This window comes from Poecile atricapillus, chromosome 2, assembly GCF_030490865.1.
Source record: "Poecile atricapillus isolate bPoeAtr1 chromosome 2, bPoeAtr1.hap1, whole genome shotgun sequence".
Lineage (NCBI taxonomy): Eukaryota > Metazoa > Chordata > Aves > Passeriformes > Paridae > Poecile > Poecile atricapillus.
The window spans coordinates 130514860-130529021 of NC_081250.1; the positions used below are offsets into that span (position 1 = coordinate 130514860).

The 14162-nt window shown below is 41.8% G+C and overlaps 1 protein-coding gene across 1 annotated transcript in view; it reads left to right on the top strand.

Moving 5' to 3' along the window:
* Positions 1-5105: 5105 nt before the first annotated feature.
* Positions 5106-14162, top strand: part of LOC131576749 (neural-cadherin-like) — a 40082-nt gene continuing 31025 nt past the window's right edge. Inside the window, exons 1-8 of the mRNA XM_058833746.1 lie at positions 5106-5303; positions 5739-5964; positions 7243-7447; positions 7834-7945; positions 11057-11306; positions 12233-12375; positions 12706-12878; positions 13226-13394. Of these exons, the coding sequence (XP_058689729.1) occupies positions 5174-5303; positions 5739-5964; positions 7243-7447; positions 7834-7945; positions 11057-11306; positions 12233-12375; positions 12706-12878; positions 13226-13394 (1408 nt within the window). The 5' untranslated portion in view covers positions 5106-5173. The remainder of the gene's footprint in view (positions 5304-5738; positions 5965-7242; positions 7448-7833; positions 7946-11056; positions 11307-12232; positions 12376-12705; positions 12879-13225; positions 13395-14162) is intronic.

Here is a 14162-nt window from a genome sequence, read left to right on the forward strand (position 1 = left end):
GGCCAGCTGCTGATGTTCAAGCTTGTAGGAATAGTTTACCACCAGATTCAAAAGCCACTTTGGAAGGAGAGAGCGGCACAGTGGACAGCATGACTGTGTAAATATCACTAACAGTGTAATTAAAATGAAAAAAAAAAAAAAAAAAGCAGCATTTCTGAAAGTGATGATGAACTGTGGTTAAAGATCAAATACTGCCACAAGAATTTTTTAAGTTTAAATACCCCTAAGCAGATTATGCCTATGGTCCTAAAGATGATAAGGGGGTTTTAGCATGATAGTAACCATTTCTCAGGTGTAGATTTCCTGGCTGTGGTTCAATAATGAGTCAAAGCTGAGGACTAGTGGTGTGGCCTGACAGCACAATGAGGAAATTTCTAGGCATCCCACCTTGGTGTCCTATTTCAGGTACTTCAGAAACTTCTTCACATACCACACTCTCTTTTCAATTCAAATTATTCTTTTTGCCTGAGGGGATAGAAACAAAACAGAAACTACCATTTTTAATTTTTTTAAAAAATAAATTAATTAATTAATTAATAAAAATTTTTTATTTCTTAATTTTCCAACATTAGTCCCCTTAAACCCACACCAGTCAGTGCTGTTCTAATCCTAATCTTAGGAAAAGAGATTCTCTTCTCTTGCGTTTCTTCTTTTGGTAAGGGAGGAAACTAAACGATCAAAGGAGTGAAATTTACGCAGGTTTGCAAGAATAGCCATTTGTAGTCTCAAAACCCTTTCCAGTTCTTTCTTTTCTTTCATATTCTTGTCCAAGGAAGGTGTGGGTGTATGTACTCTGATCTGCTGAAGAGGGTTTAACTCTCCAAGATGCAAACTTAGCATCTCTTCATTCCCCCTGTTCTTGCACTTGCTGCATCCTAACATTTTTATTTAGGATGCTCTTAACTGGTGATTGATTGACATCCCTTTTGTTTACATGTCTTTTTCAGGTGTAAGCACGAGGTAAAACTGAAGCCTTGGAGATACACCAGTATCTCCAGGAAAATCAGCAATCTTTAATATTCTCTTCCAGACTGATCCTACCAAGACTCTTTCCAATGTGTGGTGCAGAGGCCAGACTATCCTGATGATAGTCTGGTTTCCTGTTTATTTCCTTCCTTGCAGTGGATGATTCATATTGACAAAATAGGTGAACTGCAACATCACTGGGTGATGTTGCATTTTGATTTAATAGGATGCTGTGGTTCTGTCAGGAACAAAATAAAACACTATTGATTTCAGAGGCTTGATCTGTTAATGCCTTTGCAGCTATGACAGTTGAAAACACAATACATTCCTGGGGTAAAACTCTACTTTGTCAAGGCTAGTTTTGTTTCCCTGACTTGTTTCAAGACAGTGTGATAATTTCACACAGTATCTGATTGCCATGTGTCTGTAACACCTTAAAATCCTTGAGTTTCTCATATCTGCTGTGTGTGCAAAGAGAAACGACCATAACAAAAATGTCCCTACTCATAGTGCTGCTTCTGATCTGCTCTTTCTGGATCATAGGGGAATTTAGTGCTGTTTGACTGCCCACCTGATAGTCTCCAGACTGTGTTCAACACTGCTTTTCAGGTTCTGGACCTGAATTGATAAAATCTGCTCTTTGTAACTATCTTTTCTTCCATTTATGCCTTGCTAGAATTAGAGCTCTGATCTATATAGATATAACCTGGACTGTTTTGCTTTGGACTGGAATGCTTGCAGGTTGTTTAAATTTAAATTTTGTTTACTTACATGGAGAAAACAGCTCCAAGTGTGAAAATCTGAAATAAATGCTGAGGGCCTGAAGGAGTGAGCCAGGTCTCAGCTGCAAAAAGATATTCCACCCTATAGCTGAAGTTTATTACCCCTGCTGCTGTACTACAGCCCTCCAGGTTTGGCTTCATCCCAGCTTTTTCCTTTCATGTGTGGTGCTGGATGTTTCTAGACTGCCATTCACTCCTTGTCTCACTTCTTACCCTTAAGCAAACAGCAAAGATAAAACACAAAGTCCAAAGAATGTTTATGTTAGAAGTTCCTTGAAGCTGCAGGGGAATGAGTGACATGTGGACATGCATGCCTCAAAAATCAATGAGATGCAAAAGCTGAAGGACAGGGAGATTAATGTGTGATGGAAAGGATTTAATAGTCTTGCTGGTTCCATGCCCCTGCCTAGAGGCAGGTTTTGTCACAACAAAGCGATTGCCAACAGATCTTTGTTTAGTCTTAAAGATCTCCGTGATGGATGCTCTCACCTCTCTGGCCACTATCGGGGGGCTTCATTGTCCTTATAATTAAAAACATGCTGAGGGATCCCATGCCCATCATCTAATGCCATTCTTTTCCTTCAGAATGAGAGTTGGTTGTTTTTTGGTTTGCAGTTTACACAACAGCTGACTGACTTCATACCTCAGTCCTTCAGCCTCTTAAATCACTCTTTGCATGTCTCTTGCAGTCTCCTGAAAATCTCCTGTTCTTTTCACCTCTCTTGAAGGGCATTCTTTCTGGTTATTCTCTTTGCTTTTCTCTGGACACTTGCCAGCTGGTTCATGTCTTTCTTGAAATCCAGCCTCTAGAACTTTAGTTCACTGGATTGCCCAGACGGGTTTTGGGGTCTCCCTCCTTGGTGATATTCAAAAGCCTTGTGGACATTTTCCTGAGCAGCCAGGTCTAGGTAGCCCAGCTTGAGCAGAGCAGTTGGACCAGATGATCTCCAGAGGTTCTGCCACCCTCACCCATCCCATGAGTCTGTGCTCTGAGGCTTTGCTAAGTGTCAAAATTTTACCAAGGTTCAGTGAGGGCTGAGCATGAGCCACCATGTGCCCAGGTGGCCAAGAAGGCCAGTGGCATCCTGGCCTGTATCAGCAATAGTGTGGCCAGCAGGAACAGGACAGGGATTGTCCCCCTGTACTGGCACTGCTGAGGCCACACCTCGAGTGCTGTGTCCAGTTCTGGCCCCTCAGAACAAGAAGGACATTGAGGGGCTGGAGCGTGTCCAGAGGAGGGAAATGGAGCTGGTGAGGGGTCTGGAGCACAAACCCTGTGAGGAGCGGCTGAGGGAGATGGGGGTGCTTAGTCTGGAGAAAAGGAGGCTCAGGGTGATCTTACTGCTCTCTGCAGCTGCCTGAAAGAAGGTTGTAGCCAAGAGCAGCTCAGTCTCCTCTCCCAAGTAACAAGTGATAGCACAAGAGGAAATGGCCCCAAGTTGTGCCAGGGGAGGGTTAGATTCAATATTAGGGAAAAAAATTCTTCACAGAAAGGGTTGCCAAGCATTAGAACAGGCATTCCAGGGAAGTGGTGGAGTCACCGCCCCTGGAGGTATCTAAAAGACATGGGGAGACAATGGGTGGCATTTAGGGATGTGGTATCATAGAATTGTGGAATTCTTTAGGTTCGAAAAGACCTTTAAAATTATCAAGTCTGACTGTCAGTCTAACACCAGCACCATATTCACCATTAAATCATGTTCTCAAATGCCATGTTCACATGATTTTCAACATTTCCAAGGATGGTGAATCCCATGTTTAGTTGTAAAGTTGGCAGTACCAGGTTAATGGTTGGACTTGATGATCCTAAAGTCTTTTCCAACCTAAATTCTTCTATGTTTCTGTTTAAACCTTTCATAGAGAGAGAAGGTGTTTTTAAGAGTCCAGAAAATTATGGTTAGTTTGAACAACACAAATGTTTCCCCTGACATGCTGTTCTGAACTCAATGAAATTTGTTCACTTGTCTTTTTTAAAACATAGATCTGTTTTATTTCTGACTTTTGGTGGGTTTTACAATATCTACAGCAGAATTAGGACCTCATTCATTATTGATTGGTACTTAACAACTGGATCACCTATAAGGAGCAATATTAAGAATAATCTGTATAATTATAATTTTTAAATCATTCTCCAGGTTTCACTAAATGGGAAAAATATTTGTCTAGATATTCAATCTCTGCAGAAATTAGAACTGCCTAAATTAGATCAATACATGAACAAAAATATCTTTAAATGCTCATGCCTACAAGTTTTCATCCCTTTACTAGCAAAATAACACTGTCTGTAACTGGCTGAATTAGGACACGTATTTCTCAACCCTCCTTCTTGGCTACAGATAGAACAGTGACCACTCCAGCTCTCTTATGATCTAGTACCTCATGCTGTGAGTTGTGCCTTGTTCCACACAGCAGTACAGAGGGGGAAAAAAAAAGTGAACCAATGTTCTCCTGCATGCAGTGCTGGTACATGAGAAAACCAGAAACCACGTAATCAAAGAAAAACTAAGGAAACCGTGTCTTAAATGATTTTAAATACTTTAAAAGTCCACAAAACTTCAGTTAAGTTTTTTCCTTCCTGGGAATGACTGTCTCTGGGAAATCTGCCTGTCATGTATTTTTACTGCGGGCTAAGGCTGCTTGTAAATACAGGTCTGGTGTGTCAGGGAATATCTATCTCTGGGTAGCCTTTTATTTAGTGTCACATCCCTGAGACATACACAGAAATTGTTTGGAATTTCTGACTTACTTCTTACCTTTGGTGCTGGTTTTGTCCACGTGCTCCTGTCTTCTTCCATCCTGTGTGAAATTACCTTCTTGAAGCTAGAGATGAAGGATTTCCTGTATGAGACACACATACACCTGGGTGGGTGTTTCATTAATAGTGGTGTAGCCCTTAACAGACCTGCAACCTCAGTGTAGTTGTTTGAAGTATGTGATCATATTTTAACAGGCAGAAAATGTGCACTATTCCCGTGTACCTTTCTACATACCCCCCTTTCTACATTTAGCTTGTCTTTTTATTCAAATTTATTCTCTACATTCAGTAATATATTCATTTTAATTTGAAGTCAAATCTTAAGGTCACTTTTAGAACACAAATGTGCTTAGGAAAATTTCTTCAAGAAGCCCATATATACCTTTAGCATCTGTTAGTGACTTGTTGTGAATTAAAAAGACTTGAATATAGGTCTACCCAGAGCTAAAAATACTGTAATTAAATCTCTACATGTCCTTTGCAGTGGAAGCTTCCCTCTCAGTTTGTTTACAGATACTAATGGATAAGATCTTAACATTCCTGACTAACATTTCCAAACTAAAGTTTGTGACCAAGCTGCCTAGAAATCCATGTGTCTTTTGCAGATGATGACTGGTACCTCTGCCACGTGACACTCCTTGCCCCAGAAGAGGAACTTCTGTCCTGGGGCATGTACCCATACCCGTACCTGGCTCGTGTTGATCCTGATGCGCGCAAAGGCACTCTCATCTACCAGCTCGTCGCACGTTACAGTAGCGGTGAAAACACCACTGCTGGCATAACGTACACACTCATTGCAGGTAGGGCTGGCCTGAAAAAAAGGTAAAATTCTATTTAGCTGTAGATGTTTCATACCTAGTTCCCATTTTATAATTTCATTGGTAGATTTTTCCCTTGGGGAATCCTTAAAGGTACAGCAAGTAGAAGCTGGAAGTGCTGTAAGTAAAATTTATGTGGATGAGAATCTTTCTCATTGCCATTTTCTTTGCTTATTTTGAAATTGATGGCAGCTTTACTGTTAGCTCAAGGCTCCATTTCTTACTCATTCCTGTCTCTTTTACTCTGGCCAACAAAACAGTGTGAGTGAAAGATAAGGTGAACAACTGGAAAGGTAACAAGAAGTGCATGCAAGGACATAGGTGGATGAGTTGAGGATGGCTTACTTTGAGATGGTGAGGTGCCAATGTTCTTGCTGTGGGGCATGTCTGAGACCAGCTTTGTGCATGTATTGCTAGGTGGTGAAGAGCGATTCCGAGTGGATAAGGACACTGGCATTATCATGACGACTGGTTTGCCTTTGACGTGGAACAAGGAGTATGTGGTTACTGTGGAAGCCTCTGATGAGTATGGCAACAAAAGCCCCTACGCCTCCCTTTCCATCCTGGCAGGCTCCCGACCTCCACAGTTCACTAACATGTCCTACAGTGTGTTTGTGCCTGAAAATACTCCAGCAGGAGAAAAGTAAGTTGTACTTGGTTAGGTGACTCCCTCCCTGCACAACAGAGTGAAACTTTTGTGGTTTTGCTTCTCAGGGCTACGCAAATGCATTTGTCTATTACACTTTAAGAATAACGTTGTGTTTTCTAAAAGAAGTTATGCCTCTTCTGATGTTTCAGTGTCTCCAGTGTGACATGAGTCTCCACGTGTCAGATGTAGTCTGGGATGCTGGAATTATTTCAATGCTTTTGGGGTCTTAGTGCAACTGAGTTCATCATGAACTAGAACATCCAAACTACTGGCTATGCATCTCCTGGTGATTTAAACAAATGCTTGAAAAATAGTCTTTTAATTAACCAGACCTGGAGTTGTTTGTGTCCCATTTGACTTGTATTCAAATTTCTAGAAAGACAAATGATTGCCAGACTCTTGAGATAACAGCACCAGTGTGAAGTACAAATAGATAAAGCTCAATCTCCAAGGGGCTCTGCTGTTGCATGAAGAGTAGCTAAACCAAGCCACAGTGGGGAGATGCTCTCAAGCTGGCTCTGGGTTTATTGTCACTGTTCAGCTACTTGAGAGCAGAATGGGCTTAAGGCCTCTAAGGAGCAGGTGGAACAGTGCCATAAGGCCTCTAAGGAGCAGGAAACCTCAAAATAAACTGATGACCTAGGAAAAATTGCTGGAGATGTGCCACTAATCCTTAAGAGAGACTGAATGAGAAGGAGGAGGGAAATTTCTCTACTTCCCAGGAGCTTTCAGTGAGATGAGTTAAAAGTGTATTGTGCTGGTGAAAGACTGGTGTGAGAGGTGGAGCTTCAAAACGTAAGTCACAGTAGGAAGGCAAATATTCCTTTGATGTCCTGCCAAGGTGGACAGCAGGATCTGGAAAGCCCTGTGCTCCATGGGTTTCCCATCTATGTCTGAACCCGTTTATTTTCTGAATATACAACTACAGAGAAACTCAGAAGCGTAGTAGGCCATTTATTTCTGAGAAATTATAACTGAGAAACTGGGGGTAAACCAGTAACTGCTGTCAAGTATTTGAAAGACTACAATAGGAAAGAAAAAGATGTTTTAGTGGGTTGTTATTTCAGCACTGCTATGTCAGTGAGTAAGTTTGGTGAGAGAAGAGAAAGGGTACCAAAAAGGGTTTCCAGTCTGAGTACAAAGCTGAGCCAAGCATTGACAGAGAGTGAGCAAGATATCTCCCCTCATCCTATCCTCCTCCTTTGGGTGCTGAGGAGACAGCCTCTGTTGCTATTGTTTTGAAGCAAAGGACTGTTGTCTCATTCTTTGCAGAGTAGCAGTTGTTGAGGCTGTTTCTTTCCAGAGCCAGCCTCTTTCCTACACTCTCCTGACGAACCCCTCTGGGCTCTTCCGGGTGAGGCAAGAGAGCGGAGAGCTCAGCCTGACCCACCCTGTGGACTACGAGAGTGAGCACCACCTCTACCACCTCCTGCTGAAAGCCATGGAAGTTGAGAGCACTCTCAGCAGTGTGACTGAGGTACATGAATCTCTTCACGTCCTACCCGTGGTCTGCAAACCCTTGTTCCAGGACCAGTTACACAGATGGATAGCCCGGAACACTCGTGAGGATGCTGGGCAGGGAGGAGGCCTTGCAGTACAGACAGAAATCTGGGCTCTGACTTGGGTTCACATCTAGGCTCTGCAAATACCTCTTGTTATTATCTTTTGGCTTTAACTCCCATCTTGGGAGTGGAGGAGAAAATACTTCTCTGTGTTATAGCAGTAGTGTGAGGATAATAGCATCAGAGGTGTAAGGATGGGAGAGCAGCAAAAGCACTGACTGCCACTGCAGTATCGAGAAAGAGGTGCTCTTTTAGCAGTGTAGAAGCTAAAATCCATTCTCAATGTGTCCTTTTTCCTCAGGTCATGGTCCATATCACTGATGAAAATGACTGTTCTCCTGAATTCCAGCGCTCCATTTACAGCAGAGACAACGTTCCCGAAACCATTCCTGTTGGAACGTCTCTTCTGCAAGGTGGGGACCATCCTGTCACCTTTCATTCAGTCTTGCCAGTTACCTTTTTGTGTTCTGGCCATGAGGAAGTGCTCTCCTCCACAGGCACTGCCTTTGTAAGATGTGGATGGCAGCTTTCCTGGCAGTCTGTGGATGCCTTCTAGGTACCCTGGAAGTAGAGTTGTGAGTGTCCTCAGGTGAGGATCACTGTACTGTGCCCAAGGAGAGATACTGTGGTATCCAAGGGCAGTTAAAGCAGCTGATAGGAAGTGGATAAGTTTCCTTTAAATGTTGTAGCTGTCTTTTAATTCATCTTGGTAATCTTTTTGTGTCCCAGAAGCTACTGCAATTAGTTTTTCTTTTCTTAATGTGCTAAGAAAAAACAGGGCTTTTTAAAATGGGCAGCTAGTTTTGTCAAGTAGGCATTAATGCTGTATAACTAACTTGCAAAGTGCTAAAGGAAAAATACTTTGAAAGCTTGTGAACTTATATTTATGGTTGTGGCTTACCAGTCATCATGCCATGGCTGTTGTTTTTAACATGGTCGTGTGCCACTTGCATATAAACCCTGAGTGCACAGATGACATTTTTAGAGGCTAAAATAGTATCCTGATAAAAGACTTCAGGGGGTATAAACCCTGAGAAATGAGTATGTGCCAAGGCAAGACTTAGCAAAAAGACAGAAATGTAAATTTCCCAAAGCTGGAGATGAACTCTGCAGGTTGCAGAGGTGATAAGAAGCTTAGCTTCCCTTGTGTAATGGGCTGCAGGACCTGCTTTCTCTAAATATTTTCTAAGAGTGTTCAGAGCTTGTCATACTTAATTTTTAGATTTAATTGCTCTTGGGAAGAAATAAATTGGTCAGAATATCCAAATCCTAAAATTCCTAAGCATGTGATTTTCCTTAAAGAGATGAATGTTCTTCTGTCCAGAGGACTTGTAAAGCTCATCAAAATTCCACTTGTGGGGGAAAAAATATATGCCCCATGTCCAAAGTAAGTAGAATGTCAAAGCTGTGCAATTGCATCCCATGCTGTTGTCTTGCCACATGGGGTACATTTCAAGAGAAAGCCACCTTAGAAAAGAAAATGTGAGGTGGAAGTATAGTGACAGTCAGTGGAAATGGGTGTGTGAAGACTCACTTGCTGTAGGACAACTGAGGAGGGTTGTTAGAGCTGCGAGGAAGCTGTACGTTGTGCAGGATGAGACCTGTGCCACTAACTCTGCCAAAAAAAAAAAAGACAAACAGCTCCTACCCTTGTTCTTGAGGAGTGGGATGTTGCAGCCTCAGAATGGCCAACAAACAAAAATAAATGCAAATATGAGACAGCTTTTGCCATTCTGGTCATGCCTGTAGTATCTGTTGATGGCAGTGAAAAAGGTGGTGTGGTATGTGATTTTGTTAAAACTGTGGATGACACAAATGTTTCAGTTAGCTTTTATTTTAGCCCACTCGAAGCCTGAAGCACAGAGGGTGCTGTCAGCAGGGCCCTCAGCCTTCAGCTGCATCGCTGTGCCAGCAGAGCAAGGCTTGGAGCTGTAGCTGGCAACTCAGTCAGCTCTTGAGCCAGAGTTGGCTTGCACTGAGCTACTTCAGAACACGTGTAAAGCCAGCACAGAACTGCTTGTGGCTGGCATATGATCCTTAAAATATCCTTTGCAATGCACACCAGTTCCCAGGATGGAATGAAATGAAGGGGAATAGAATTCCCAGTTGGGAGGTAAGGCATGTTTGTGTCGTGTACAAGTAAGCTCCACATTCCCCATTTGCCATAAAACATCTGGGGGAAAAGAAGCATGTAGTTAAGCACATAGAATATATTTTTGTGAATGGTTATAATGTCTCACTAATGACTGTAGATTAAATCAGAATTTTTCAAATCAAGTAAGTTTTTCACATTCTGCATGCCTTTCTAAAAACAATACTTAACCAATATATTTGACAGATTTAAATCACTGTCATTTTAGTCTTTCTTGAGTTTTTAATATATTTTGTCTCTTGGTGCAGCAAGAGAGTGATTAACTCTAAAGCCCTTGATTTTGTAGTCTGTAACACACACAAACATTTATTCACAGCAGGATTTGGAGAGATTTTAAACAAAGTGTTACAACCACTCTAAATATCGTGTAAACAAAGATGAGTAACTTTCCACAGGCAGATGCAGTTGAAATTTTTTGTGACTAAGCGGAACAGTTCTTCAGTGTACTTTTGAAATCATTCTCTGCTTCTTTCCTATTCTGAGTTAATATTCTGATAGGCATGGGTTGTTTCTGCCACCCCTCTGTGGGTGATGCTGCAGCTGTTTGCTGGGGTGTCCACACACTGCAATCACTGTTCTGCTTCCCAAAGGCTGTGTGCTACCACAGTGGCTGCATCTGGATCCTATTGGTAGAATAAGGAGTTTGTTTATTACCAGTGTGGGTATGATATGAAGCCTTGTTAGGCTAAAAAAATTGCAAGGTAATTAGAGAGGTCAGCTTCCCTCTCAAAAATCACTTTTTTGATGCTATGCTGTGAGCTCCAGGTCTTTGTTGTGCTGGTTTGCTGCTTCTGAGCAGATGGGACACTCAGCATACTGAATAAACACTTGCTGGGGAGGAATGTTTAATTACTCTTCATACCTTGAAGCACCAGGTAATTAAAAAGTGTATAACTAACTGGGAGCTAATTAAATTTGAACATGGCATTCCTGGAAAGAGTGAGGAACTGGTTTATGACTGATAATGTTCAACCAACGTGCATACTGATTGTGTGCTAATTACCAGTGTTGACTGCAATTTGTACAAAGCATTTTGTGCAGTGCTAGGATTACAGCTCTCTTGCAAATTCACCTGGCTGTGATCACTCAGGTTGGGTTGGAGCAGAGGGAAGCATTGTTTTGATTTTTCACTCCCAGACTTCTGCTAAGTTCCCAGACTCTAACCAGAAAAACAAACAAACAAAAAAATCAAAACCAACCAACCAAACAAACAAACAAAAAAAAAAAAACCAAAAAACTTTTGTGGATGAAACAGATTTAGATGATACCTTTTCTCAAAAACTAACAATAAACCAGATTTGGCTTGATGGGAAACAGCATAACCAAACCTCCTTTGCAGTATGACTGTTCTGTTAAATGTGTTCTCTAATAGTGCTTGCAACAGACTGCGACTCTGGCTCCAACTCTGAGATCTCTTACTTCATCCAGAGCACTGATTTTTCCATCACACGTCATGGGGTCATCAATTCTAACCAGAGGCTGAACTTTGAGCGAGCAAACCACATGTACGAGTTTGTGGTGATAGCTGTCGATAAAGGACATCCCCCTCGCACAGGGACGGCGTCTGTGCGCATTCGAATGGCCAACGTGAATGACGAGGCTCCTGTCTTCTCCCAGTCTGTGTAAGGCACCTTGAACTCCTGCTTTTGCTTTTGGTTACATGTTCACACATGTAACCTTAATAGCACTTGGCTAAATGGTCACTTGTTGCGTGCAACTGTAGCGGTGAAATTGAAGGGTAATTTCTATATAGAAAGGCTTTAGGAGCTGGACTTTCATTTCTAGATCATATAAAAAAAAAAAAATGACATCATTGTGATACTGGTATATTGACTTTATAGAGAGAGAACAGAATGAATCAAAGACCTGTCTATCCAGGGAATGATTTTGACTGTGTTGACTTGTTGACTCCTAGGTCTCAAAGTGATTATCCATGTATAAATAGGTGACAAATAAATATGGTAGTAAGCAAACTAAAACTTAATTTTAGCATCAACAGATTGTATTGTAAACTAATTTCATGGGCCCCTGCTTGTTTAAGGCTCCTTTTTCTTTCCTGTCCCTAATCAATACAATTTATATTCTTTGAACAATTTTGAAGTATGAGCATGTTTTAAATACAAAACACATATATTTATTTACCAAATTAAATAGTTTTTTTACATTTATCTCTGTAGTATCTGATGCTTTCCATTAACATATAGGGATATAAGAAACACTGCGTGGCACATACTAGTCCTTTTTCTCAAGTTTAGAAGATATATGATCCAGTTCTACAGTACAACACAGTATGGTGCATATTGTTATCCTCCAAAAGATCCTTCAAAATTATGTATACCATAAGTACAGGGTTACAATCCTAAAATAAGTATCCTATGTTGAACAAAGAAGAACTAAGTCATGTCTTAAACCAATTTAAGATTCCATGGTTGCATGCCCAAAGCTTTAAAAAGCCATTAATAATGAATTCATAATCTTGCTGATGGCTAACATGGTGATGGTTATTCTGATGCTTTGTGTGCTGCCATTGCTCCCTTCTGTCCGTCAGTTACAGGACTTTCCTTTCGGAAGATGCTGGTCCTGGCACCTTGGTGGCTACTGTTCGGGCAGAGGACCCTGATGGAGATGGGCTTCTTTATCTGATTACAGGAGGCAATGAGGAGGGCAACTTTGAGCTGGATAGCCAGAAAGGTAAGGAAGAGGTTTTAGAGCACAGTTATTTACTGTCTAATCTCTACTGACTCTGCTCCACCCATATGTCAAAAACCATATTTATATAATTTGCAAGTAGGGATACTTTGTATCAGTGAGGATTAATTCTTTGATATGATGGTTGTTTTTCAGCTATCAGCCAAAACTTGGGATCCTGCTCCAAGGCTACACGAATAAGATGACAGGTTCCTATGCTTTGCAACCAAAATACAAACTGAGCCAGCAATACTGTGATGGAGAAATGTGATGCTCACTTGATTTTGTGTTTACACAGGAAATTAACATGACACTTTATGCTTCCAAATTCAGGTATCATTAAACTCCGCAGAAACCCACCACCCAGCCTGAAAGGGCCACAGTACACCCTGAATGTCACTGCGATAGATGACAATGCCTCAGGGGGGCCCACTCCTCTCAGGAGCTTTGCTGAGGTGATTGTAGGAGTTAATGACATCAATAACAACAAGCCTGTCTTTAGAGAGGTAAGACGTCCTTCTGCAAATATTCTTTTCTCATCTAAACTGTAACTGGGGTAATGGAGTCTCCATAGCTACTGGTGGTTGCTGGTGGGCTGAAGGGTCTGTGTGTGCAGAGCAGAATGAACCTGTAAGTGAGCAGCAGTCAGCTTTCTTCATAGAGGAAATGCAAAGCCTTCATTCTCCTTTTTCCTTCCTCTCCCTTAGAGATTGATTTCTTCATGTGCATAAGTAATAGTAGTGATTTTCTTCCAAGTTTTTCTCAGATCTGCTGGAAAAAATATTGACACTGTGCAGCAAATTCATGTGACTCTGTGTAACATTTAGGGTCGGATGTTTGGGTGTATTTTTAGTGCGCTTACTACAGTGACAGCACCTGGGTTCTGGAGAATCAGCCTCCAGGCACGCCTGTGCTACAGGTAGAAGCCTATGATGCAGACCTTGGCATCAATGGAGAGGTGAAGTATGGGCTCATGCACCGAGATGGAGCTTCCCAAGGCTTCAGCATTGACCCAGACACAGGTCAGTAGCTTCAGGTTACTGAGAAAAAAATGAAAATGACATTGTACTGTAATGAAAATGCCACTATATCGTTATGTCCATGCGAGCTCATGCTTAACAATGTGACTGTATGGTTTGCTGTGACAGTTTATAGGATAAACACTGGGAAATACTCAGGGTGTGTAAATAGCCAGGCAGATTAGATTAGATTAGATTAGATTAGATTAGATTAGATTAGATTAGATTAGATTAGATTAGATTAATATTGTAGTGATTCAAATCATAGTAATATCAAATGGTTTGGGTTGGAAGAGACCTGAAGGATCATTTATTTCCAGCACCCCTGCTGTGGGCAGGGACACCTTCCACTAGACTTTGTTGCCCAATGCCCCATCCAACCTGGCCTTGAACACTTCCAGGGACACTTCCAGGGATGGGGCTTCCACTGCTTCCCTGGGCAACCTCTGTTGTGCAGTGTCTCACCACCTTCACAGTAAAGAATTTCTCCCTGACCTAAACCTGTTCTCCCTCAGATTAAAGCCAGTACACCTGGTCCTATCACTATATGTCCACAGATCCTCTCCAGCTCTTGTGTAGGCCACTTTTAGGTACTGGAAGGTGCTGTAAGGTCTCCCCGGAACCTTCTCCAGGATGAAAAATCCCAACTCAGTCTGTCTTCACAGGAGACATGTTCCAACCCTTGTATCATCTTCATGTCCCTCCTCTGGATTCACTCCAACAGATGCACATCCTTCGTATATTAGGGGCCCCAAATGCAAATTAAATAGG